The sequence below is a fragment of the Anolis carolinensis genome, chromosome 1, assembly GCF_035594765.1.
Source record: "Anolis carolinensis isolate JA03-04 chromosome 1, rAnoCar3.1.pri, whole genome shotgun sequence".
Lineage (NCBI taxonomy): Eukaryota > Metazoa > Chordata > Lepidosauria > Squamata > Dactyloidae > Anolis > Anolis carolinensis.
The window spans coordinates 259,704,689-259,732,677 of NC_085841.1; the positions used below are offsets into that span (position 1 = coordinate 259,704,689).

A 27,989-nucleotide genomic window follows, 5' to 3' on the forward strand; every position below is an offset into this window, starting at 1 on the left:
TGGGCATTTTGAAGGCCCCTCCCCTAAACTACAAGCTCGGGGATTTCAGGAGGGATGCACACTTGCTTTTAACTCTAGTGCAGGCATGGGCCCTCCAGGTGTTTTGGACTTCAACTCCCACGGGAGTTGAAATCCAAAACACCTGGAGGGCCGGAGTTTACTCATTCCTGCTCCAGTGTAACCCCGAGACTTCCCTTCCTTCCGTTGCGCCTAAGCCCAGCCCCTTCCTGGGCTTTACTTCGGTAGCTGCGTCTCAGCCAATAGCCGGCCCCGTCGTGGAGGCGCGCGCTGCTCATTGGACCGCGGGGAGTGACGTTGTTTGAAAAAAATATTTCAACGGCGACAAGCCTGGGCTGCGGGCGTTTAGAGCGCGGGTCGCTGTTAACAGTTGGCTGCGGAAATTTCGCCTCTGTAGGCTTGGATCCGCAAAGCAGCAATGGCGGGGAACCCAAGGGGTGAGTCCCAGGGAAGGCTTTAAGGGTCGCCCGCCTCCGCCTCGCATCTTCCTTTTGTGCACAGCGAATCAGAATGGGAAAACTGGGTTGTTTGGGACTTTGGGGTGTTTGCGTGCCTTGGGGGGTATCTTCACGGGGCAATTCATTCAGTTCGGTACCGCATGTGATAGCCACTCCTTGGCTTCCTGATGATCAAAACATTCTGCCCCCAACGTTTTGGATATGCGATGCTCAACGTATTGATATTGTGGTTGTTAGACTTTAAAGCAGGCATGGGCCAACTTGGGCCCTCCAGGTGTTTTGGACTCCAACTCCCACCATTCCTCACAGCCTCAGGCCCTTTCCTTTTTCCCCCTCAGCCGCTTAAGGAAAGGGCCTGAGGCTGTGAGGAATGGTGGGAGTTTGAGTCCAAAACACTTGGAGGGCCCAAGTTGGCCCATGCCTGCTTTAAGGCATATTCAAGGAGTGTTACAGTTAGTGCACCCCTCCTTACTCACTTCCTCATCACTTGTTAATGTTGGAAGAAATGTGCTCCATTTGTTGACAGTTGTGGATTTTGTTCTTCTGTCATTTTAAGGTCTATGCATAAATCATGGATCTGTTCTCTAAAATTTTAATTGTGCATTCTCAAGTGTATAAAAAACTGTTAAGGTATAAAGAAAACGGGTCAGGTTTTTCAAGCATCAGCACCAAGGTGGATCAGTGATTCTCAGTCTTCGGGTACCCAGATGTTTTGGCCTTCAACTCTAAGAAATCCTAACAGCTGGTAAACTGGCAGGGATTTCTGGGAGTTGTATTTATTTATGTATTGCATTTATATACCGCTTTTCTCACCCCTAGGGGAGGACTCAAAGCAGTTCACAGCATAATCAATAACAAAATTAAATGCCTCACATATGTAAACATAAACGATTAAAACAACAACATTTAAAACTATGGAATAAAAATGATTAAAATTATAAAACTGTGATAGCAATCACAGGTACAACACAAAACATTTAGGCCATTGTATCAATCCAGGGTGTTTTTCCATATTTTTGTCAATCGCCAAATGCCTGCTTGAATAACCAGTCTTGACTTGCTTCCTGGGGACCCACAGGTTGAGAACCACTGGAATAGAATATGTGTTAAGCGAAAAAATCTCATTCTGGTGGTCATTATATGCAGGTGCTTGTTCAGGCCAGTAAGTTTGGTCCACACCTAGTGGAGTATAACTGGATGTGTTTTGAGATACATGGTGCTCTCTCCCTTGGGAGGTGGAGAAGCCTTGCTCTCTGTGTTTATGTTATGCATGCAAGGACTTTGTTCATTTTGTTGCTCTTCAGGATTTATTTTTGATGTAATGCCACAAGTTTATGTTTTTGATTCTGCTGAATAAGTAAATTTATGTTTCCTCTTTCATCTGTGTGAAGCTACTGTGTCTTTGTTGTTGGATCAGATTTCGCACAAACGTCAACAAAAGCTACATTGTACAGGATGCTGTGGCCTCAATCTGCTCAATTTTATATTATTGCTTCCCCAAGGGCACTTGGAGCCCTGAAGTGCGCAGTGGGTTAAACCACTAAGCGGCTGACGCTGCTGACCGAAAGGTTGGTGGTTCATATCCGGGAAGTGGGGTGGGTGCCTGCTGTTAGCCCCAGCTTCTGTAAACCTAGCAGTTCGAAAACATGCAAATGTGACTACATCAATAGGTACTGCTCTGGCGGGAAGGTAACAGCACTCCATGCAGTCATGCCTGCCACATGACTTTGGAGGTGTCTATGGACAACACCGGCTCTTTGGCACAGAAATGGAGATGAGCACCAACCCCCAGAGTCGGACATGACTAGAATGCCAGGGGAAAACCTTTACCTTTTGGGAGCTCTTGGTGGCACAGTGGATTAAACAGCTGAGCTTCTGAACTTGCTGATTGAAAAGTCAGCAGTTCAAATCTGGGAATCTGTTGCGGTTACTGTCAAAAATTATTTGCGATAACATTATAAAGCAGTCCAAGAAAATACAATAATGCAATTAGTGGGGAAATACTCAACAGTTTATAGCTAGGAGAAAAGCAAATGAAAAATCTGTTTCAAGAAATACTAAAAGTAAGCCAGCACCAAGACTTGGTGGTATACAAGAGGGGTGATTGTTTCATACGTTGGGTACCATTAGGAAAAAGGCACTTCAATTCCTTGCTGCCAAATGAATATCTACAAACTCTAGCACAGTCAATAATACTTTTTTTCTGGAGATTGTATTGGGATCTGTCAGTCATAATCTCCTTGTCCTTGAAATGGGATACAAGATGGTTAAAAATGCAAAATAAAACAATAATAATACATATTTATTTGTATCCCACTTTTCTCCCTAAAACGGGACCTAAAGCGGCTCACAACATTGTGTAAAATAATATAAAACAATGTACATATATAAAACACAAACTATAAAAACAATTTTACAATTTAGAGATAAGTATACATATTTAAAAACATTAATCTAATACAATTATTGCAAGCTACTCAACAAGACAGATAAAAGTTAGCCTTCCTGTCATTACAGCTCAGTGTCTTCATCAAAAGCTTGCACAAACCGGAAGGTTTTTAGCTGCTTTTTAGAAACAAAATTATTAAAAGACAGGCAAGAAATATCCACAGATAAAATACAGATTGACAAGCCAGAAGTATTCCTACGTAGTGATATCTTGGCCCTTGATTGTGCATGTGCAGTCAGACCTCTATATTTGCTAGGGTTAGAAGCACCGGGCCCCTGCAAAAGTGAAACACTGCAAATAAAGACAGTGGTTTTTATATATATATATATACCTAAGATAACACCTCTCTAGCAATTTCTGGATTCTCCAGTGTGACTGAAGGAGGTTGACCACAGGCTCCTTATGCACTGCCATATAATCCAGTTCTGAGTAGATAATCTCGATTATATATGCAATGTAGAAGGGGCCAAGGACTCACTGGAAAACCTTGAAATTCCTTGAGAGAACATTTGAATAAAATCTGTGAATAATAAATCCTCAAAAGTCAAAGCTGCAAATGTGGTGGGCTGATCATATAAGGCATTGTATGCTACCAATATTTTACATTTATTTCTGGAGTTAACTAGTATAGCCAGTAGGGAATTCTTCATCCTTACAGCAATAGATGTATGATTAGGGCCCCATCTGTGTATCTCAGAATCTGATCTCAGATTATTTGCTTTAAACTGGATTATATGAGTCTCCATTGTCAGATAACCTGGGATAAGAAGATAATATGTGTAGAAGGGGCCTAGGTTCCTGACTAGGTTGCCTTATCTAACAGAGCTTCCAAACTGTGTGTCACAACATGTTAATGTGTTGGCTGCAGTGTGCACGTATGCCACAGCAATGTTACAGGAAATAACAAAATATTGGAAATATATGTTACTATCTTATAAATTGTGTATTTTAAATATATAAATGAAAGGTTTGATGAGATATGTTGCATCCCCAGACATTTCATTATTACAACTTATGTATGTTTCCATGTCTCCAATTGGTTAACACAGGCATTACTGGCTGTGAGGAATTGTGGGAGTTGAAGTCCAAAACACCTGGAGGGCCGATGTTTGCCTATGCCTGGGTTAACACCTCCAATATGCTAGTAAAGCTGATTTACCGTGTTGCAAAATGATGAATGTCTAAAAAATGTGTCACCAAAACAAAATGTTTAGAAAGCTCTGCCCTATCGCTTTCAGACACACACTACTTTCAAAATAGTTATATTTGACTTTAATTTAAAGTTAGGCTGCTGGCACTTGCCTGATTCTTGAGTATTTCGTTTCAACACAATCTAGTCTGTTTAAGGTTGTTTTGCTAAACCTTAGACAACATTATCAGGTATTTCTGTTACTTGAGCAAGAAGAACCTCTTTGTTTGTTTTTTGCAGACCGAGCAATGCTGAAGATGGTAAGCCTCATGAGGCTGGAAGAAGAATCGCAGAATCTATGGAGACAACTTCTTGATAATGTTGACAAGACAGACTTTTTGTGGATGGAGGAGATTCGTGAAGAGGCGCAAAAGATGTTCAGCAGGTAAAATCTCACAATATGCTGGGAAAGGTGCCAAAAGCAAATATTTGGTTCTTTATATGTGTTGAAACTAACTGTTCCAAAACTGAATGAAAGATTGTCATCCTGGATATATTAGCTTTAAATCAGAGAAACTAAATCCTTTCTAAATTGTAACTAACTGAAATCTATATTTTTCTTACTGGTATTGGTGGTCATAAGAAAACAGACTGGTTTGTAACTGAATTGTTTTTAATCAGTCTAGAGGCATAATCCTAAAACGTTTAGCTATGCAGCCTCTAATTATATTTCATGGAATTATATATTTTGGTTGGTACTTTCTATTCACATTGCTTATTTGAAGACTGAGGCCTTATCAAGACACTCCTTTTTAAGGACTATTGTGATCTTACGTTATGTTTTTTTATATGCTCAATTTTATGAAATATGAATATCATATCTGATGGCTGAAGAAATGCAAAGTATAATGCCACCAGATGTCTGTCCCTTAGACCAGGGCTTCTTAAACTTTTCCATTCATACTCCCTTTTGCCTGATAAATTTTACATGACTCCGGGTATATAGGTATATATAAAATAAGTATGAAAATCTAACATTTACTGATAAGAAATCAGCATTTGTAAGGTTTGCTAAACAGGCTGATTTTCCTTTTTATGAAGTACAGCTGACGCATCTGCATAGTCCACTGTAAACACTGCACAATAGATTTGTGTAAATGTCAAAAATAGCTACTATGTGGTGTTCAGAAAACTTATTGTTTCCAAATTTTTCAGTACCCCAACATTGAACTAAAGGGACCCCATTTGGGACCGGGAGCCACAGTTTAAGAAGCAGTGCCTTAGACTATGTGCAGAAAGCTTTCTCAAATTATAGATGAGTTTGGGTACATTGCCCAGGTCAGGAAACAGATAAGTATAGGTAAACATATTTTGGGTTCATCTACACACTGACCTTTCACAGGATGGCATGGAGGAGCAATCCACCATGATTGGTTTAACCCCTGCATTTCACCCAGGAAAATCTGAGGTAACCCTTTACTGCGCTGCAGAAGATTTCAATTTTTCCACATTCCTTGGCAAAATTGGTTCCGCAGGATGCATTGTAGACACCTGGTCTTGCTGACATGCTTTGTAGGATTTGGAGTGAGGGGTTACTTAAAAATACCTTAAAGGCATGCCTGGCTAGCAGCGGAGCTATTTGACCAGGGAGGGATAACCTCCTGTGCCTATGGAGCGCTTGTACGTATGTTTCTCTGCACTTGGAACACACACAAACACACACACAATGAGCAAATTGAGGCCAGAAACATACTCACCTTCCTGGGCTTAAAATAGTTCCATACCTTTCAATGTAATAACCTCCACAGCAAAACCATTTCCAAGATGCATTATAGTGTCCATGTATGTGGGCCCTTTGTTTTTGTAATACTGTATATCTAAATCTGAAATGCATCTTTTGTTACTGAAGTGTGTTAAATGGCCTAGGATTGTCCTGAAGGTGATTTAGAATGACGGCGTAATATCTGTCATTTTAACCAGAAGCTACTCAGGTTGCTCCTGACACGGAAAAAAAACCCTGTCAGCATGGCTCTTGATCTGCAGAAGATATTGTACCATAGAATAATAGCCAGGACACATGATTCTGGCCTTTTCAGTCCTGCAACATTTCATGCATGGATTGATTTTCAATAAGAAATAATTTAGCCATCTGTAACATGTGATAGATTATTTGTTCATTAAACAGCCTGGGCAAAGGCAATAACAGGCTGGGATTTCAACTGTTAATGTTCTTATGTGTCTATGCAGCAGCTTCAATGGCAAACAGTTGCTGATGCCCAAAACTCCATCACAGAAAAATCGCCAGAAAAAGAGTCGTATTTCATCTGCTAAGCACGACCAGTTTGTCAAAAAGAGGTAGGGCGGAATATTATATGGAGGTCAAGTTGACAATGAGTGATGGGATAATTTACAATTGACATTCTAAGTTGACATTTGGGGAAAATATTGAGATTGGAAGAAAGCCGGCATCATGTAATGCTTGAGTGTTAAAAAAAAAAGGGGTTCTTGAACAACCAGAGTTGGAATCTTCGCTTGTTCGTGGAAACTCACTAGGTGCCCTTGGGCAAATAACACATTTTCAACCTCAGGAAAGTAATGCCAAACTCCTTTTGGGGGGAAAATGTGATGGGGCCACATCAGTTACCCACACAAATCAGTGCTTCTGAAAACAACTGGGAAACTTTGTACAGATTTATTTGGATACCAAAGCTTAATGCTCCATTAAGATTCAACTGCACACTGAAAATTCCAGGTTCTAATCTATCTGAAATTTCTTTGACCTTAGAAGGGTTTTGAAACTTACCTGCTGTCTGCAGTGAATTAAAAATTCTTCAATATATCTGCTATCTTTTCTGAAAAGAAAAGAAATAAAGAAGAAACAGTGATATAAGATAATGGTGCAACTGCCTGTCCTTTAAATATCTTGTTTTACATGTATAGAGCTTTCAGACATTAACAAACTACCAGTTTAGTTCTCCATGCATCAGATATCATGTGCAGAAGAAGGCAGTAATGGAAAGCCTCATTCAAGTCTATACAAAATTTCCCATTTTGATCATAGTGAGATTTACGAGTGATGTGTAATGTGTGAGGTTGTGGGTTCATTATCATGTTGGGACTGACAACAGCAGGATTTTGTTAAGTTTCATATTGAAACATCTATCAGTTCAATTAATGAAAAATGTATCAAAAACTTCATGTAGATAAATAGAGAAGTTGGTACTTCTCCAAGATCTTCCAGGGAGGCCCTCCTCTCACTTCCATCTTCCTCACAATTGGGTCTGGTGGGGACGAAAGAGGGGGGCCTTCTCAGCCATGGCCTCCAGACTCTGGAAATCCCTCACCAGGGAGATTAGGTTAGCTCCCTCGCTTTCTTCCTTCAGGAAACAGTTAAAGACCTGGATGTTTCAGTTGGCCTTTGGTTAGACAGTCATTAGATAATCAGTCCCAGATGGTATTATTCTATCCTGTATTTTATTAGGTCCTTATTATCTATGCACTTAACTCATTATTTTATTCTTGCATTGCTGCTCCAGTTTCTCCACCTAAGTAGATGATAGAACTGCGCCTGGTGGTTGACTGATAACTATCAACTGTTTTAGTATTCTTGTTTTATACTGTATTACTGTATTTATCTTTTATACTATGAATTGTATTTATATTGTTGTTTATTTTGTCAATGTTGTTTGGGCCTTTGCACCATGTAAGCCGCCCCAAGTCCCCACGGGGAGATGGTGGCGGGGTATAAATAAAGTTGTTGTTGTTATTATTATTATTATTATCTCGTAATATCTATTAGCTTTACTTTTCAGTACACTTGTACCCTATCATTTTTCTGACAATGTCTTCCTTTTATTAGATTATCAAAAAGAAATGGTAACCAGGCAAGTCTGCAACATGAAAGAGATCTGACTATTTTTGCAGAGAATATATCACCTTGTTGCCGTGTGACTAGGTCTCGTGCTGCCAGGTCAGCCAGGACCTCAGAAAATTCTGTTCAGAAAGCTACTGTTCCTTTAGCTAAAGGGAGAATAGCACTAGTGGAAATTAGTGCTAATGAGAGGCACAGTGCTGAATTGCACTTTAAAAAAACACCACCCCCGGAAAAGAAGGTTTCACTGAGCATCCCATTGTCATCTCAAGAGACCTCTACAAACAGAGAGCAACCTCTGTCCAGAGTTTCTTTGATTGTGATCCCAGATACCCCTGAAGCACAAATAAAAAAAGAGGGGCGAGGAGCTTCCAAGCTGAAAATTGCTAATGGGTCAATTGCCAAAACCACTAAAAGTAAAGAACCCATCACAGATGAGAAGACTGCATGTGCTCAACAACAAGAGAATTGTCAACCTTCTGATATGGAAGTCAAGTTGAACCTCAGTGAAGATCCATGGACACCCCGAGTACCAAAAGAAAAACGTCAGTCAGTGCGGCGAAGCCTAATGGGTAGGCCATCCCTAAAATGCAGCACCTCTTTGGTTGCACGGTGCTCACTAAGTGCCAAAAGGAAAAGAGCTGTCCAGAAATCTATGTTGAAGCGTAAAGCATCCCAGCAGTCATCCAGTGCTTCTGGGCACCCAAGCTGTAAGTTTGTACACCATGAGATAGTATTACTTTTCTTCGCTCCCTCTATTTTATCTGCCTGTCCATTGATGTGTTGAATCAAAATGTTGGGAAACTGAAATTATTATTATTATGTTTTAAGTAACCATGGATTTTTCAAGGAAGAGAATCCTCGTGTTAAAATATCTGTCTCAGTTCAAGGTCTTTGAAGCACTTTCAAAAGTAGAAAAAAATGAGGCCTGATAAATAGAGAAAGTCTTAATTTTTGGCAGGTTTGAGTGAAATGTGTGCATTTAACTTGCTGCTGCATTCTGCAACATAATGGGAACCATTAGATTTCACAGCATTCACATTCTAATATTCTAGAGTGCTAATAAGAAACATGAATTAGGATAAGATGTGTTAGAGGACAGAAGTCTTTTTGAAATAGGAATCCACCTACTGATCTATGATTTCAGAATAATCACAGTTTGTGATATATAATTTTTATTAAATGATTTTATATCAAGTGTACAGGGAAAGAGTGAGAACATAATTTATAGAAAAGTCCAGAAAAGAGTAGAATAGATAGGGAACTACATCTAGAAAAAGAATTAGAATAATCACAATTTAGTCATATTTTCTACTGCAGCTTGCTCCATTCAAATTTCTCTCAAGAAGAGAGGTCTTAATCTAAGTGATGGATATAATGTGTGTGTAAATTAGGAAGAAAGTTGCTGGGTTTTTTTTCTAATTGTAGAGTTGTGTCCATTCACTAGTCTTGGAAAATATTTTCTTTTCTTTCAATTGGACCTTTTTTGTGCTTAAAAGCATTGTGACTAGCGTTGTAATCAAGATTCTACAGATCAAGAAAACAAATGTTTAAGTCTGTTACTAGTTTATTTTGTGTTTCCCTAACTTCCATCGGTTTTTTGGTTGGAAATTTAGAAAATTAGCATTTTGTTTCCCTTTTGGGGAGGACAGAACATCCAAACTGGATTGATTTGCTTGCTTCTCTGGAGGCATAAAACTGTGAGGTCACTCTAGCCCAGGGGTCCCCAAACTAAGGCCCGGGGGCCGGATGAGGCCCTCCAAGGTCATTTACCTGGCCCCCGCCCTCAGTTTTATAATATAATATTTTTATATCAGTTTTAATAATATAAAATATTGTATATACATATAATATTGATAATAATCTTATGTTATACAATATAATACTAATAGTAATATCATATAATAATATTAATTATCTGTTATATATTACATATTATATAATAGTATAGTGGTATAGTTCAATATAGTAATATATAATGCTAATATTGTGTTAAGCTAATAATATAATATATTGTATGTACATATAGCTGCTCTGAGTCCCCTTCGGGGTGAGAAGGGTGGGATATAAATGTAGTAAATAAATGCAATAAATAAATAACTAATTTTAGACTTAGGCTTGGCCAAAGTCTGACATGACTTGAAGGCACACAACAGCAACAACAACAATCTTAATTAACTTGACTATCTCATTGGCCAGTAGAAGGTCCACACTTTCCATTGAAATCCTGATATGTTTATGTTGGTTAAAATTGTTTTCATTTTTAAATATTGTATTGTTCGTTTGTTGTTGTTGTTGTTGTTGCACTACAAAGAAGACATGTGCAGTGTGCATAGGAATTTGTTTGGATTTTTTTTTTCAAATGATAATTCGGCCCCTCAACAGTCTGAAGGATTGTGGACCGGCCCTCTGCTTAAAAAGTTTGGGGACCCCTGCTCTAGCCCCTTCTACATTGCCATATAAAATCCAGATTATCTGTTTTTAACTGGATTATTTGGCAATGTAGACTAATACAGTCCAGTTCAAAGTAATTTATGTAGATTATTGGATTTGATAATTTGGATTATATGACAGTGTAGAAGGGGCTTCTGTAGGCAGAATACTCCTACTTGCCAATTCAGTTTTGTCCCTGCCTTCTCTCTATTGGCATGTTGTGGCTAGTCTCCGCTCTGCCCTTTTACTTTATTTGATTTCCCTTTGTTCTATTTCCTTTCTATCCTTTCAAAGGAAACCTTTTCTGCGTCCGCCTCTCTTGAGTAGCCTTTTAAAGGTCTTTTTCTTAGCCTCATTCATTCACCCCCTTCCTCCCTCATCTGTCTGGGTTGCTACATGGATAAGGAAAAATAAGTCTATATGTGGAGTTGTTTCCTAAAAGTACCAAATCCATCTGAACACATTTTACAGGAATTAAAACCACATACTGAGGATATGCATTCTTTTGCTATAAATTCCTTTTTCCAAGCCCTGTATAGTAGTCTCGCTTATCCAAAGTAAATGGATAAATAATAAATTAATAATAATAATGGATAAATAATAAATGGATAATAAGGAGATATTAAGGAAAAGCCTATTAAACATTAAATTAGGTTATGATTTTACAAATTAAGCACCAAAACTTCGTGTTATACAACAAATTTGACAGTAAAAGTAATTCAACATACAGTAATGCTATGTAGTAATTACTATATTTACGAATTTAGCACCAAAATATCACGATGTATTGAAAAATGCGTTGGATAATCCAGAATGTTGGATAAACGAGTGTTGGATAAGTGAGATTCAGGGCCGTAGCCAGAAAAAAATTTCAGGGGGGGGTGAAAATTTGGGGAGGGTGAACCCCTAGCACCCCCCACCCCCGCTACAAACCTGTCAATATCTGCTGGAGATAGTGCCTGGAGGGGACTCTTAATGTTTTGCGTCTCATAGATTTAGCATGGGGATTTGGTTAACCAGTTAAAATTCATGAGTAAACCAGATTTTTTTTAATAACCCGAAAAATTTCGGGGGGGGGGGAACCCCTAAATCCCCCCCCCCCCTTCGCTACAGGCCTGGTGAGACTCTATTGTAATTTGATATATGCTCATAGTTTTGAGCTGTTCATAACATTTTACACTCCTAGCCAACAATGTGCTGCAGTCTGTAACTCATTTTCCAATTTATTTGGATTTGATACCATTGGGAAGCAAACTCCACATATGAGTTTCTTGTGTTTTTCTTGCATAGGCCAATGTGGTCCAACCTTTAGTTACCCAAGGGCCAATCAAACTTTAGTATAGGAATTTGAAGGCCAGAAACATTCCAGAAAGTAAACGAATTCTTAAAAACTTAAAGCAGTAAGAAGGGTAAACGATTTTTTTTCCAAATGTTAAATTAAAATATTTTTCCAGTAAAAAGGGCAAGGGCCAATAGAAATGAATTGGTGGGCCGCATGTGGCCCGTCGGTTGGACCACACTGGCTATGATAGAAATGAACATATTTATGTTTCTTGACCTATAGCCCCAGCAGCTGTGCATTCAGAAGATGAAGAAACAGCAACCGAATCTACGTAAGTTGACTAAAATTTTCAGATTGTATCTAAAGTCTACAATAAAACTGCTGGCAACATTGTTCTCCCCTCTTTGCAGCCTTTTCAAGCCAACTCCCCAAGCTGCAAAAGCAGAATCACTGGGCTATAAGAGGGAGGGGGCTAAAGAAATGTGCTGTTGGATAAACTAACATCTGCTTGTGCACTGCTGAATGTAATCCGTTGACTTCTGAGAGTTCCAAATTCCCACATGAAAACAGGACAGCTGTTGAGCTTTTATAGGGCTTTGTGTAGTCTAATACAGAATGTGGGTAAGAGTTTAGCTGACAACGCTGGTCACTTCATTTCATTGCGTTAATGTATTTAGTGACAGAATGATAAAAAGGAAATAGTACTGTTTTATTTATATATTTATGTCTTATGTTTTTTCTCCCTAGGTCAGAGCTAGATCCCTCTTCTGATTCTCAAGGGGTAAGTTCTGAAAAGAGGTAAAGTAAAGCCTAAAGATATAATTCTATATTGTACCTCCTTACCTAGAAGAATCAGATTAATCTAATCTTTTTAAAAATAAAATAGAATTACAAGCTTGGTAGATGAAGGGAGTTCTATGGCTATAGCATAACTTGATTTCAGTAAGGCCTTTGACAAGGTTCTCTATGATATTCTCATGAAGAAACAGTAAAACGTGGGCTAAACAATGCTTCCCAATGCTTCCTCATCATCCTGGAAAGAAGTGACTAGTGTGGTACCACAGGGATCTGTCCCGGGCTATGCTATGGAATCATGGGAGTTGTAGTGTTGCAAAGTCTTTCCTCTTCTCTGCCAAAGAGTGCTGCTGTCTCACCAAACTACAAATCCCAAGATTCAGTGGCATTGAACAATGGCAGTTAACATATCAAATTCCATTCATTCTATGCATCCTTGGACACAGAGCAACAGTTTCAAATTGAGAAAAACACGCCACCTAAACATTAGAAAGAATTTGTTAGAGTTGTTCAACAGCAGCATTTGGACTCTCAGAATATGATGGAGTGGTTTAGGAAGCTGGGTATGTTTAGCTTGGAGAAGAAAAGGCTAAGGGCACATGTTAGCCACCTTTCAATATTTGAAAGGCTGTCACATTGAGGATGTGGCAAGTCGTTTTCTGCTGCTTTTGGAGACTAGGACATGAGCAATTCATTCAAAATTCAGGAAAATATTCTGCCTAAACATTATGAAGAACTTCCTGACCTGGTTGGCAGTGGAATATGCTGCCTCGGAGTGTAGTGGAGTCTCCTTCTCTGGGGGTTTTTAACAGTCTGGGTGGCCATCTGTTGGGAGTGCTTTGATTGTGTCTTGCTGCGTAGAATCATAGAATAATAGATGGCAAAGGTTTGACTAGTCTTTTCCAAGTATGATTCTATGATCATTATTGGAACAGGATTCATTTCTAAGTTGATACACATAGGTTTCTTCTGTCAAAGGCTGCTTCTTTAAAGGTGGCAGGCAAATATTCTACATAAATAAAATTATGGTTGAGTAGCAGGGACGATACCTGAAATCCACAGGTTACATTGAGCCTAACAGGCCATTTGTCCTGTTCACTAGAATTGCTGTATGGGAGTCATACAGCATTTGAGTATTACAGCTATCAGAAGTTCTCTTCAATAAACTGTGCTGGATTGGGCTTCTGGGAATTGTAGTTCAACAAGCATGAAGACTACGTCCGCTCTTGGGCAGTAAATAATCATATGACAAAACAACTAAACTAGAAAACTCTCCTGAAAGAGTGTTTAATATTTCTTTCTTTTTTAAGGTTCCTTGCATTCTTAATTTAAGAGTAAAATTGTTTTTATAACAAGTTTTGATCTGTCATAAGATTGTGTTTAACTATGTTTCACTTTATATGGGGCTATGCTGAGAATGTGTTTGCCTTACAGCATGCTATTGAAACCATGAGGACAACACCAAATTCACAGAAGGCCAGCATGACTGCAAATCTCCAGGCTCAAGAAGATCCGCAAAAAGGAGAACACAAGGGTCAGTGGATCAGGAATAATGGAGTTCACTGAGTAACGGAGAACTACAACTTGAGTTAAAAGAGCATCTTTAAGGAAGGGGAAGCTTGATATTTCCTAGAAGATGCTGGTTTGATAGTTAGGGGAAAGGATACATGTTGTTCACAGCTAGGACACAGATGGCGGATACACAGCCTTGTACATGTTGATCAGGTACTATTTCTCATCATTCCACATTTATATTCAAGCTGGCTGCTGCTGATGAGAATTGGAATCCACTGGTAGCCTTTAATTGTAGAATCTTGACTGAGTACTTACCTTGTTCTTGAAGTTGACTATGTAAAATGGAGCCAGTTGCTGTCTCAGCTGAAACTTTTGCAGAACTTTTTAAATCAGTGTGGACTGCTATGAATTCTAGAAAGAGATAGATAAACATGTAATAAAATCTCTACTATCATGTTTCACTAGGAAATAGTAATACTTTTCATTCCTTTTTTCTGGCTGAAAAGGTGAGTGTGTGACTATTGATGCCCTGGGTTCCCCAATTTGTTTTTTTTTAACTGTCTTACCTCTGAGACAAAGAAGAAGGGGGGAGATATCAGTGCTTGATTAAGCAAGGAAAGGGTGAAAAAAACCATTTTGGGACCCAAAAAGGGGTGCAAATATTATAGAATCAGAGTTGGAAGAGACCACATAGGCCATTTAGTCCAATCCCCTGCCATGCAGGAAATGAGCACTCAAAGTACGCTTGACAGATGGCCATCCAGCCTCTTGTTTAAAAGCTTCCAAGGGAGGAGCTTCTACCACAGTCCGAGAAAGAGAGTTCCACTGTTGGACAGTTCTCTTGGTCAGGAAGTTCACCCTAATGGGTGAATCTCCTTTCCTATAATTTTCTCAGACTCATTGCTCTGAGTCCTGGTCTCCAGGGCAGCAGAAGACAAGCCTTCTCCTTCTCCTTTATGTCAGCCTTTCAAATGCGGTAAAATATGGTATATGCCACCCAAATAATAGAGGAATAACTGCACTGAGCCTATTCACTTCCTTCATATACATAATCATAACTCATATATTTGAATATGTAACTTAATCAAAATTCAATTCTATTTATGGGTGAATCAGTTTTTAGGATTGCATCTTCTAAACATGGCATTGATCTGAATCTTCAGAAGTGGATGAACTGTTTTTCCCTTTATAATGTTTGCTAACATAAAATGTGTTGCTGGTTTTTTTTTAAGTAATCGTAGCCCAGTTGCTTTTCTTTGTTTGCCTTATAAACACTTAGGTAAAGGGATTAAAATAAGTTTTTTAAAAACCTCTGTAAAATAGTAAATTATAAGCATATCTGTCCTGGCAATTACAAATGTTCATCGTCTTGATGATACAGTTTTCACCTCATGCTTTTATCACATAAAATAGTTCAGTGACCAGTAACTGTAGTTGCTTTTCTCTATGCAGTGGGCAGCCCTGAAAAGAGTGAAGAAATTCGAAAACCATCCCAGAACGTTGGGTATGTTGTCTGTTGGGTCTTTTGACAAACTTCATGACCAGTATTCTTTTCTTAACCTTGGTATATTTACTCTTGTATCTATTGTTTGTGTATATGCCTGTGCATCACCTATGAGTAAGACTACCAGACCATTTCTATTTGTTTGTTACTGGGAGCAGGAACAAAGCTTCATTGCTTGTTATCTCACATGAGTGACAAAAAGAGTGACCCAGTCATACACAGGTTCAAAGTGTTGGAAAATAAGATGAATGGAGGTACAGGGAAAGAAAAGAATGGGAAAAAACATAAAATAGTATTCCTCTTTGTAGTTGAGGAAGGGAGAATTTTCAGGCTGGGTTACAAATAAGAGATAATGCCAAATTAGGTTCATGGATTTGAATCCCCTTCTATGTAAGGGAGACTTGGCTCCTTCTACACAACTGTATAAAATCCACATTGAACTGGATGATATGGCAGTGTGGACTCAGATAATCCAGGACCCTTCCACACAGCCATATAACCCAGAATATCAAGGCAGAAAATCCCACAGTATCGGCTTTGAACTACACATATGCCATATATTCCTGCTCAAAGCAGATAATGTGAGATTTTATTCAGCTGTGTGGAAGGGGACCCAGTTCAAAGCAGATATTGTAGGTTATCACTAAGGGCCCTTAGTGAAATCGAGATATATCCTTGAGCTGACATCTTGGTTGGGTTGCTGACCTGAAGGCTGCCAGGTTCAAATCCAGAGAAGCCTCCCACAAGGATGGTAAAAACATCAGGGTGTCCCCTGGGCAACATCCTTGCAGACGGCCAATTTTCTCACTCCAGAAGCAACTCCGGTTGCTCCTGACACACACACACACACACACACACAAAAGCTGACATCTTGCCTAAGGATTCTTTTAAGCCCCTTAAAGGACTCAGAAAGAAGCCAAGGGATGGAAGATGCGTGGTGCTTTCAAGAGGACCGATGATAGAATATTGTACTGGTGTGTTCTGTATAATGAGTCCTCCGTTAATTTTTATATACAAAACTAAATTTACAGGAGACAAGCAAGTTATAAAAGAGCGCTTGGTGATCTAGAGGATGAACAAGAGAAGCTCTCTCCACCAAGAAAAAAGGTTCCGTCTCCTTACCTTGCCAGCAAGGTGAGACAAGTATTGTATCCTAGAGAACATGTTAAGTTTATTAATGGTTTCCCAAGGACTGATTATATTTTGTACTCTTTAGGTTGTCCGGCCATTCAAGACATTCTTGCACACAGTGCAGAAGAACCAAATGCTTATGGGAACCCCAAGCTCTGTGAGCCGAAGCTGTACAGTAAAATCATTCCTCAAGCAAAACACTCCTTTAAGGACCACTCCCCAGGTAACATGAGATCTTTTTATAGGTGGAAAAGGGGGGAAGAGCAGCTTCTGAACTAAAATTTACCTGCTCAGGTGTAGTGCAGGGGGAGAAAGTAATAATAAATATGCAAATTGTCAGGGGGATTCTTGGTATGGATGGGAGGACCAATCCACAATGCCTGGGTTTTCCCTACATGCCAAACCTAACTAGCAGGAGCTCAATGTTCTTTTTCTGTTTTCACTATTATGTTTTTTCATCATTAATAATCTTGCAAAAGTCTTCAGACTTGACAGGCATTTTTACATCCGTTTCATTTAAAATTTATTTATTTATTTACCCCATTTATACCCTGCCTTCTCCACCCCAAAGGGGACTCAAGGCAAGGTTACATATGGCAACCATTTGATACCTCACACATACAAATAAGCTTAAAATAGGATTAAATAAAAACAATTCATATTAACGTTTAAAAACATTACATTAATATTAAAAAAGATCAATGAAAAGGGTTGGGGGTGTATGCAAACAAATGCAAAATTACTGTGTTTTGCCCTTTTAAAGAAAAACTTGATTGGGTTTAGGGACCCAAGGGACTGAATGATGTTAAGTGCTGGCATGAGACAGTGTGACAGAATAGACAGGCAAAGGGACTGATTAATTTTATTAATATTTTATCTATTTATAAGACCAAATTATCAAAATATGCACATTGATTTGAACTATTTTATCTTACCATTAAGATTCTGGCGTGTTTGTTTAATTTGCAGACTATGTATTCAGTATCCCAGCATAAGTCTCTTGAAAGTGGTGAAGTCCATTGCTGCTTCTTGGGTTAACAGAATGGTAGTACAGGTCTTATGAAGTGTAGGTAAAGGTACAGTTGACCCAGCAAAGCTTTATGGCAATAGGGTGGAATGCTAGATGCAAGTCTATTTCGGTCATATTGTTAACAATAGATATCGAGTTAACAATACGATTCACTTTTCAAAGGTATTAACTATATCATAACTTTCTCTTCATACAGGGAGGGTTTGTTGTAAGTAACAAGATTGATCTTAGATTAGATGTGTTTGCACATAATTAACAGTGTGTCATCCAATGGCATCCCTAACATGCATAGCAACATCCATTCTTTGAAGGGGCTGCCTGGCCTTTGCAACAAACCTTACTAAAATGTAGACTACTTGCACAATTTCTAGTGGCATTTCACTGTTTTCTCAATGTTGTACAAGAACCATGGGCATTTCATTTCAGAATGTGATTATTCATATTTATCATTTCATTCATCCAATGTTTCAGTTTATTTACACTACCCACTTAATTTAATTTAGATTAGAAGGATCAAGACAGGCAACAAAGTGCAAAAGACAAACTATAATATTATTGAACATTGCTTCGAGGAGCTTTGTTGTCTTTTTTAGATCTTGCCCATTTTATTTTAATAATGTAGCTGTTCATAGTTAATTCTAGTCTTTTTAGCTGCCCAGATCAACCCATCTAACAGTTTCTACCTGAACTAAACATACAAAAAAGGAGGAGGAAAATAATGTTGAAAAGTGCATAGTCTGCATCCTTACTTAGAAGTAAGTCCCACAGACTTCAGTGAGACTTTCTCTCCACCAAAATAAGTGTGTTAGACTCCTTCCTCAATGTAACAGTTGTATTCAGCAGATGTCTGCTTAGTTAGAAAGAAAACCCTGGCATGGAAGTTATTCAAGTTACTGGGAAAACTAATTGATTATTCCATTTTATATCAAATCATTTTGCTTATAGACCCTAGTAGAAATGTTAGTGTTTGTGTGTTGACAGGTTTGAGATCAGAAAAATAAGCTTAAGAAAAATATCCCTACTTCAAAAGGACTAATGGATCAATGTCCCATCTCACATTACTAGATTTGGTTGATACTTACCGGTATATATATTTGAAAACGCAGACCAAAGAGAAGGCTGTAACACCTGGTATTGATTTCCAATTTACTGGTCTCTTTAAGTAAATAAAACTTCTCTGGGGTGATCTATGCCTAATTTGGCCCAGGTTTTGTTCCTCTGCAGTAAGTTTGTTGGCCAGTTAAAATTCAAATCAATTTGTGAAAATCTCTCTTTAGTTGCCACTCAGTACTTTGTACTTGCACATGCTACTTCAACTTCATTGGGGAAACAATAAACAAACCTTTCTAACATTGAGACTTCATTCTCTTCCTCCTCCTTCATGCTTCTTAGTGTATGTGTGGCATCTTGGCAGAAAATTTCATTTATTTATTAGTTATCAAGACTTGTTTCCTATTTAGGAAAGACGTGTTGTGATGACAGTTGGCAGAACATAATCTTTTTCAAGTGACAAAGCAATGCTTTAAGTACATATCTAGAAATTACTGTTGCTTTGAATAGATGAAAATCCAATGTGCATCCTACCCCAGCACCTGGAAAAGGTTACTTTAAAAACAATCCACTTCCATTGCTAATTATGCTGTTTGAAGACTAATTCATAGACATTATTTGTTGCAATGATGCATTGTTGATTGCTCATAGGACTGGAACAAGTAAAGATGGTGCTAGCAGAATGTGGCTTTATGACTGATAAGAGAAGGACATAACATTAGCCTCTTTTAAAAGATTAAAAACAGAATAATGATAATATTTTGTAACAATTCTAGGAATAAATGCCTTTGAAAAGTAACTGGAAGCTTACTTGTTGCACCAATGGAGTGACTTTCCAGTTGTTTCCAGTTGTTGTGTAGCTTTTACATGTGGCTTGGTTATGCTCTTGTCAATGGGAAAAATAGCAGTTCTATGTGCTTGTGACATGTTATTTCCAAGCTCCCTCTCTTGTAACACAATATTACATCACAACCCTATTTGAAAATGAGAAAAGATTCATATTTCATGACTGATAGAAGTCTCAGGATATTGTAGTGTTTATATTTTAATTAATAATTGATAGTAGTGGCTGCTGTTGGCAGTGCTGGGATTGAGATTGGTCACATTGATCTGTCATATTGCCATCTTCTTGGAAAACATTGCATTGACACTGGGATTCTTTCTGGTCGCTGTTCCACTTTAGTTATCATGGCCAATGTCACCGTTAAATGGATTTGCCCCAAAGGAAAGCAGGGAAGTGGAGGGAAAGCTCTTCTTTCCTTGACTAGAAGTGCAGCTGAATTGGTTGCCTTTTAGCTATTGGAGCAAGCACACCTATTACGATGTGTGCTAATGAGTTTCATGTTGTCTAGGAAAAGGAAAAGCAACGGTTGGAAAACCTTCGGAAAAAGGAAGAAGCTGAAAAATATCGAAAACAGAAACTGGAAGAACAGAAGAGGAAGCAACAAGAAGAGATGAGGCGGTATGTGAGTGCTTCCACTTGCTTCTTTTCTAGTTTGTCGTGGATACCATTTCTAAATAGAGTTTAATGTGTCCTCAGGAAACGTGAAGAACGCCTTCGCAAGGTGCAACAGGCTCGAGAGCGGGCAGAACAGATGGAGGAGGAGAAGAAAAAGAGGCTTGAGCAAAAGCTGGCTCAACATGAGGAGAAAAATGAGAAGGTAAGTCTGAATGTAGCAACAAGGCTACATTACATTATCAAGACTTGTATTCCAAATGTCAGGATACAATTCTCTTACCAATTTAATGAACTCTTTCCCTGTGTTGGTAATATCTGTTTGAGCAGTAGACCTATGAGTACCGTTGGTCCTCCATATTTGCAGGCTTAATTTTTTCAGATTTGATTATTTGTGGACTTGATAACTATGTTCTCTTATGCAATTCTACTGTCAAGCTCTGACAAAAGTTGACCATAGAGTCACTCTGGGAGTCATTCTATCTCTCAGATAGAATAGTGGATTTCTTTATTCCCACTTTTGCAAGGGTCCTGTGCTTCTAAACCCCATCAAAGGGGAGTGCCTATTGTAGTCTTGCTATTGAAAATTATTAAGATTTTTCAGTCTGGTATAAAAAAGGCATATACAGAATTCAATGAAATGGGAATTCTATAAGGAAAGATAGTGTACCTCATAAATTGCCAAGAGATGACTAACCAAGAGCCGGGCTGATATGATGACTTAAGTGCCAGTTCTGTGGAGACCCAGATTCTGCCATGCAACAATATCCCTGTGAGACTAATCGCTGCCTGTCCATTGACCAACCTATAGTGTAGTCATCAGGATAAAAACAAGGAAGGGGAGAGAAGCCTTGAGCTCTTTTAAGGAAAGATGTAGGTGTAAATAAATCAATATTCTAGGTACGAGAGGAAAAATTAGCAGAAGACAAAGTTAAGAAGAAAGTGGCTGCTAAGAAGCTGGAGGAAATTGAAGCCCGGCGCAAACAAGATGAAGAAGCCCGCAAACAGAAAGCTCTGCAGCTGGTAAGGTGAAAAGTGTTTGGGCAAGACTGGAGCATGGGATGGTGGCTTTCTCCAGAGATGGGGCCAAGGAGAAAGTAAACTTTCTTGTAGAGCAGAGTTGAGACTCATACAGCCTTCTAGCTGTGGGACTACAAATCCCATTAGTTCTAAACAATAGTGAATAATGCTCGGAATTGCTGTTGAATTGCTGCATGATTCGTAACTTGCTGTAGAAGCCCACTGCAATCAGCAAAGTTTTGCAAAAACATTCCATGAATCTTCTCAGGCTTATTAAATATTAAGTAACTTTGATTAAACTTTATTGCTATTTTAAGCCTGTAAGATTCTTCAGGGAAAATGTATGTCTTGTGGTTCAGTTCAGCTTTGACATGAAAGGTCAGGCAATTTTGACAAATTTTTGAAAAACAGTCTTTCTCGATTTAATTATATAAATATGTTTAGGATTCTGTGGTGAAAGAGGATACTGAATATTTAAGTTTCCCTTTCACAGCTGAAAGTAACAAACATGTTATGTGGACTTGTGGAAATTTGGTGCAGGCCTTCATCTGATTAGTCTTGAGCCACTTGGCTAGGATATAGGCTGTATGAAGCCCACTTGGATTGTAACCTCTTCTTTCGTAGGAGGAGGAGGAACGTAGGCACAGGGAGTTAATGCAGAAGAGGAAAGAGGAGGAGGAGCAGGAGAAAGCACGAAAGGCTGCAGAGCAGCGCCAGGCAGAACTAGAGAGGGAGAAAAATCTGGCTGCTGAGAGAGAACTGCAGAAGAAGAAGGAGCAGGAAAAGCTGCGGGCACAACGGTAAGGACAAAAGGGCCCAGAAGGCTTTCATTCATTTCATGATGTCTTGGGCCCTATTGCATGCGTTATTTTGAAGAATTAAGCCTCAGAAATGTGTGATTATATGTGGTGGTGTTACTCTGCCTAAAGCATTCCTCCTTTTCAATTCAGATAGTAACGGAGCTTGTCTGTTTGTAGGGAATATGAACGACAAGAGAAAGAGAAGGTGACACGCTTGCAGAAAGAGGTTATAGCAGCAGCGAAAGAGAAGGAGCGTCTTAGAAAAGAGGAAGAGGAGAATGAAAGGAAAAGGGTGAGATGCTTGTCGGCCTCAGAGTTATTGTCTTGCTTGCTTTCATTTGTCATATTGAAAGTTAAAGTTGTGGAAAACAGGTAGGAAAATGTAGGCCTACTGAGGGGAGAGTGTTAGCCTCTCAGTCCCTGAAACATCAATTAGAATACAGAGTGTGTGTGTGTGTGTGTGTGTGTGTGTGTGTGTGCGCGCCCCCCCCCCAAAAAAAATTGGTAAAATCACAAGCCAAAGGTTTAAAGAACCCAGCCTCAAAAGTGATCTGAAAAGAATTTCTGATTTCATTTTTTGTACAATTCTCAAGCAAGATATCCTTGCAGTCAATAGAAAATTGGCCTTCTTGCCCTTTGCTTTACCACCTTTGAGCTTGGAGCTGGTGCCTTTAACTAGCAATGTGTCGCCTTCTCTTTTTAAAGAAAGAACAATTGAAGCAAGAAGAGGAACAAAAGGCAGCAGAGGCCAAGACGGCTAGCAAACAACTGAATGTGACGGTAGATATTCAGGTGAGTTCTGAAAAACAGACATCAGAAGTTGGAAGAAATAATCACCCTATGAACTTGTTCAGCGAAGGAATATGTACTGTACTATACAAGGGCAGAGAGCTATGCAGACAAACAGGTAACCTAATTATTTTGCTGTTCCTCCACATTTCTTCAAACACCGCACCATATCCTGTAGTAACTCTTTAGGATTCGAAAGAGTTGTGCCCTATGCATGTGGTAAAGGACAACACTGCACAAACTTTTCTAAATGGAAAATGTATGTCATGCATTCATTTTTCTATATGATCATTCTCTCGCAACGCTACATAAACACTTTATTTTTATTATATCTGTGTGGGAATGAATGAAAGCAGAGATTTTGGCAAATATCTGAAAATGTTTGTACTGTGTAACATAGGACCATTCTCTTGAATATTATATGTAGAAAATATAGATCTGCAGTCTGTGTATTGAATGTAATATGTGAACACCTGTAGGGAGAATAATGCTCCTGAAAGCCTCGAGTAGAGGCAGTTGCACTCTAAGGCAAAGCACAGATTTTGCTTGATTGAAAGAATTCCTTTTCAGGTTTTCCCTTTTAAAAAAACAAAAACTAATAGTGATCTTTGAGTTGCAGTTTTCAAAAACAAAACCAAACATTTTGGTTGTGTTTGTTGATCCTGTGTGTCTCTCAGAACTGGCCCCATATCTGCCAATGTTTCCCACTCCTACGGTTGCGTGTGTGAATGTATGTTTCTCTTTACACTGTGTCTGGCCTCAGTAACACAAGTCAGCATTTGATATTTATTTATTTATTTTATTTCCAATATTTATATCCCGCCCTTTTCACCCGAAGGGACTCAGGGTGGCTTACAACCCTGGCACAATTAGATGCCTATACAAAATCAATCAACAGTACATAAAATCAGTTAAAAAGCAATTAAATACAATATAAAATTACAATATATAAATTTTAAAATAACCAAATCTGAATGCATTGCAAGAATTGTTACATTGTGTTTTCATCTCATACACCTGACTCCAGGACATATGAAAAGAGTACAATTCATTAAGTCTGTTTCTCCTACAGACCAAATCTGTTAAATTCAATCGGCACAGATATTCTCCTTTGCTTCTAGCAATGATTCTCTAACATTTTCAGTCAAACCTGCATATTCTTTGTGACTTCAGTCTTGGTTGTCATTGCAGCCTTCTGTGTCAAACCGACTTGAGGGGAAAAGGACAAACTTTTTTTCTAAACTGGTTGGGGAAAAGAGAGACTGCAGATTAGGACGCGGAACAATGGCTTCAAACTATAGGAAATGAGATTCCACCTGGACATCAGGAGGAACTTCCTGACTGAGAAGTGTTTGGCAGTGGAACTCTCTGCCCCGGACTGTGGTGGAGGCTCCTCCTTTGGAGGCTTTTAAACAGGCTGGATGGCCATCTGTCGGGGGTGCTTTGAATGCGATTTCCTGCTTCTTGGCAGGGGGTGGACTGGATGGCCCATGAGGTCTTTTCCAACTCTACTATTCTATGATTCTATGCAATAGGTATCAAAAATAACAATTGCCAATCTGTTAGGGTTTTTGCTTTTCTCTGATTTGTTGATAGCAGATATGTTAGCCTATCCATATTCATGATTTCCATTATTTTCAAAATCCATTGATCCATTGCCAGTACTTCTTTGTCTCTCCACAATTTGGCATAAACTATCCTTGCATAAACTATCATTGTTCAAAGACTACTTAAAAATGAAAAGATGAAAATATTAATTTGAAACAAGAAAGAATGAGGATAGAAGAAAAATAGTTGTTCCTTAAGTGAAATGGTTAAAGAAAAGGGATGCCCGAAGGAATAATATCAAATATACCAGGACTATGGAAAGTTTTTACCCAACACCATAAAGTAGATGGAAGTCAATAAGTATATCCTTTTTTAATTTTTTATTGTTATTACCACTGCTTTTTTGTAACACTCAGCAACTTCTTTTCTTTTTTGTTTTTCTTTTCTCTTTTTTTTCTCCCTTTCTCTTCTTTTTTTCTAAGCACTTGGGTTTTTATATTTTATTTATTTGGAAAATTTCACTCTAATAAAAATATTTCAAAAAAGGTATCAAAAATAAAAACATCAACTTAATTCCATTAATGTCATTAAAATGGGGCAAGATGCATGTAGTCATTGGCTTATGGAACAAGAATGCCACTAGCAGACTACCTATAAAGATTGTGTATAAAGTCTAAAAGAAGGTATGCTTTTCTCAGATTTGAATGCTTGGAACATTGAAAGATACATCTTTCAACACACACACATACAAGCACAAAAATTAGCAATATCCAGCACAAAGTGTAAGGTGTGTCTTATATAGTCACTCATGAAATGCCTGTTGGAATAGAAAATACTTTATTTGCCTTTTAAAAGAAAGTAGCGGTGGTGTCAGTCTAACTTTACTGGAAGAGAAAATAAGTAACTTATTGTTTGAAAAATGATGGAACCTCTCAGAAGCATGCTTGAGATTCTACCATGTTGCTACAACTTATCTAAGATTATCTGGTCTTAAATACAGTAATCAAATGTACCTTTCTGTCCAGAACTCACCTTGTAATTCATATGAGATGACACCACAGAGCCACAAGCACCCCAAGGTTAACATTGACGATTATGGGATGGATTTGAATAGTGATGACTCAACAGATGATGAAAGCCGGCCACGCAAGCCAATCCCTGCATGGGCTTCTGGTAAGTTTTTAATTCATCTGGTACTCATTTGCATGGTGGCAGAGCATTTCCCTATTTTTATTGTTGCTGCAATAACCACAATCTGATGATAGACAGATTCATATAGGATGTGTCTACCAACTGACATTTACCATGAAATCAAAGTAGGCTCCCTGTATATTATATCACTGAGGGACAGTTCTGGAGAAACAGTTTTGGGTAAGGCATTTGTTCTTGACAGCTTTCTGGAACCATGTTTGGGTTAAATGAGTGTTCGGTGTGATCCAGAGTATTTTTAATGTTTAAATGTATGAGTCTCCAAATCTGGTCTTAACAATGCTTACTTAGAAGAAAATCTGGATTTACTGAAATTTAATATGAGAATTTAGATAAGGTACTTTTCGATGATAACTCCCAGAAACTTCATAACCATGACCTCTAGCTCTGTTTAAGGTATTCTAAAGACTACAACCTTAGCTAATATAAGAATATATAAACATGTAATATTTGTCATGGGTTAGAAAATTAGACATTTTATTTTATATATTGTGTTTGAAATTTGTTCTATTGGTAAAGTGGTTTTTTCTTTTTCAAAATTTTCAAAACAATTTTTAAAGGGTTAGAAAGTAGCTCATTCATGCATTACGGCTTTGGGGGTTATACATGCATGTGTTCACTTCTTAATGACCAAATCTGAATGCATTGCAAGAATTGTTACATTGTGTTTTCATCTCATACACCTGACTCCAGGACATATGAAAAGAGTACAATTCATTAAGTCTGTTTCTCCTACAGACCAAATCTGTTAAATTCAATCTGCACAGATATTCTCCTTTGCTTCTAGCAATGATTCTCTAACATTTTCAATCAAACCTGCATATTCTTTGTGACTTCAGTCTTGGTTGTCATTGCAGCCTTCTGTGTCAAACCGACTTGAGGGAGAAAGGACAAACTTTTTTTCTAAACTGGTTGGGGAAAAGAGAGTTAATTCTTCCTTTCAAATTTGTGCCGCCTCCTTTTAAGAGCTCTGAAACAATACAGCATGCATCTTAGATAAATAATTCCTAATGCTAGTAATATTGTGTTGTCTTCTCCTAGGAAATCAACTGACCCAAGCTGTCATGCACCAATATTACAATCCATCTAATGTCAGGAGGTTATTTGGTGTTGTGAAAAGTCCAAACCTGGAAGAAATCTTCTATAAGAGCAAACCACGCTATTTTAAACGCACCAGTTCTGCAGTTTGGAACTCTCCACCATTCCCAGGCGGCAAATCTGTATCATCTAATTTCAAGAGATGGTGATATATTTCAGAGCTGTTTGATATTTTAAACATGTACAACTGGTTTCACCTTATAATGTTAATAAAATTTTTTCTATTTGAAACTCTTAAGGTTTTCTATGATGTTTTGTCTTTATTTGTGAGAGGAAGAGAACAAGAGCCTTGTGTCCAGTTTAATTTTCAGGGATGAGTAACTAAAAATAGTATTACGACCCAAATTCAGTTCATTCAGCCCTCATGGTATACAAGAGTATCTGATTAGTAGAGATAAATTAGGTTCAAATCTTCAGTCATGGTGTCTTATGGAACAGCTTTGGAGCAGTTGCATCTCCAAATGTAATCCTTCGCACAGTTTGATAGATCAAAAACTAGGGCAAATATCCAATTCTATCATTTTAACAGAAAGACAGCAAAGTAGTTAGTTTAACTGAGAAAAATACATACCCATTTCCCCACATTGCTCTTCTATAGCCATGTTTGTATTCTAAAATTGCACCGCTTCAGTTTTCTAATCTGGCTTCGTTTATCAGCTTCTAGGTTTGTCTTTAGATCCTCATTGTTGCTTGGGTCTAGTTCTTACAAAGACTTACTCTTTTTGAGAACTTCAAAAAGATCTTCACAACATGCTTTGGTTAGTTCACATGAATTGAGCCTAAGATAAAAATAAGAACATGTTATTGCACGTCAATGAAAAAGCAAAATCTGCATAAAAATCTGCTGAAGATAACCCCCCAGAAACCTTAATATCCTTCATAGGTTTCTTTGCAGCTCTGATCTTAAGAAAGCTTTTGTCACAATAAGTGTACTGTTTTTAGGGTACCACAATACACTTTGATTTTACTTTTAGAAAAGGACCTTTGGAATCAAAGGTTTTCTATTTTCTAAACCTTGTGTTAATGAATTTTAAAGAATAGAATAATGATACAAAGATGCTGATAAATTGGTGTAAGGTCCCCTATATGTTAGAGTCTGGTATATGGAAAAAGAAAAAAAGGAAGTTCTTCCAAGTATTTTGGAAGAATCTTGACTTCATTATTTTGTGATGTTAAAATTTTCATTGGCTGATTTTGGCCAGAAATTGACCAATGGGTCAATTTTAACTAATTCATTCTTGTGCCTATCTGTTTGAGCCTTCTGTTTTAAGGTCTAAATCATGCTGATTTAGGCATCCTTTCCAGCATTATATTTATGAACATGTTTTCCTAATATGTGTATCTTGGGGTACTGAAGAAGAACTACTGTTCTAGTTTGCCTTTTGATACAGATACAGGCAGTCC

At 38.2% G+C, this 27,989-nt stretch overlaps 1 protein-coding gene across 4 annotated transcripts; it reads left to right on the top strand.

Moving 5' to 3' along the window:
* Positions 1-318: 318 nt before the first annotated feature.
* LOC100556721 (inner centromere protein) lies at positions 319-26,819 on the top strand. 4 transcript variants are annotated; one of them, XM_062967472.1, is made up of 19 exons: positions 320-455; positions 4,355-4,499; positions 6,302-6,409; positions 7,914-8,635; positions 11,923-11,971; positions 12,388-12,421; positions 13,870-13,969; positions 15,403-15,454; positions 16,486-16,588; positions 16,671-16,808; positions 17,812-17,823; positions 20,018-20,127; positions 20,206-20,326; positions 21,022-21,144; positions 21,766-21,941; positions 22,119-22,233; positions 22,647-22,733; positions 25,304-25,451; positions 26,529-26,819. In XM_062967472.1, the coding sequence occupies exons 1-19, from the start codon at positions 437-439 to the stop codon at positions 26,732-26,734; spliced, it is 2,568 nt and encodes an 855-aa protein (XP_062823542.1). In that variant the 5' UTR covers positions 320-436; the 3' UTR covers positions 26,735-26,819. The 4 variants fall into 4 exon arrangements, with proteins under 4 accessions (XP_062823545.1, XP_062823544.1, XP_062823542.1 ...); XM_062967475.1 differs by lacking the exon at positions 25,304-25,451 and having other exon boundaries at positions 319-455; positions 26,529-26,679; XM_062967473.1 differs by lacking the exon at positions 17,812-17,823 and having other exon boundaries at positions 322-455.
* The last annotated feature ends 1,170 nt before the right edge of the window (positions 26,820-27,989 follow it).

Bases quoted from the DNA above. Each gene is read 5' to 3' on its own strand.
- LOC100556721 (XM_062967472.1), top strand. The intron at 16,589-16,670 runs GTGAGACAAGTA...TGTACTCTTTAG, and splicing joins CTCCTTACCTTGCCAGCAAG to GTTGTCCGGCCATTCAAGAC. The intron at 21,145-21,765 runs GTAAGGTGAAAA...CTTCTTTCGTAG, and splicing joins AACAGAAAGCTCTGCAGCTG to GAGGAGGAGGAACGTAGGCA.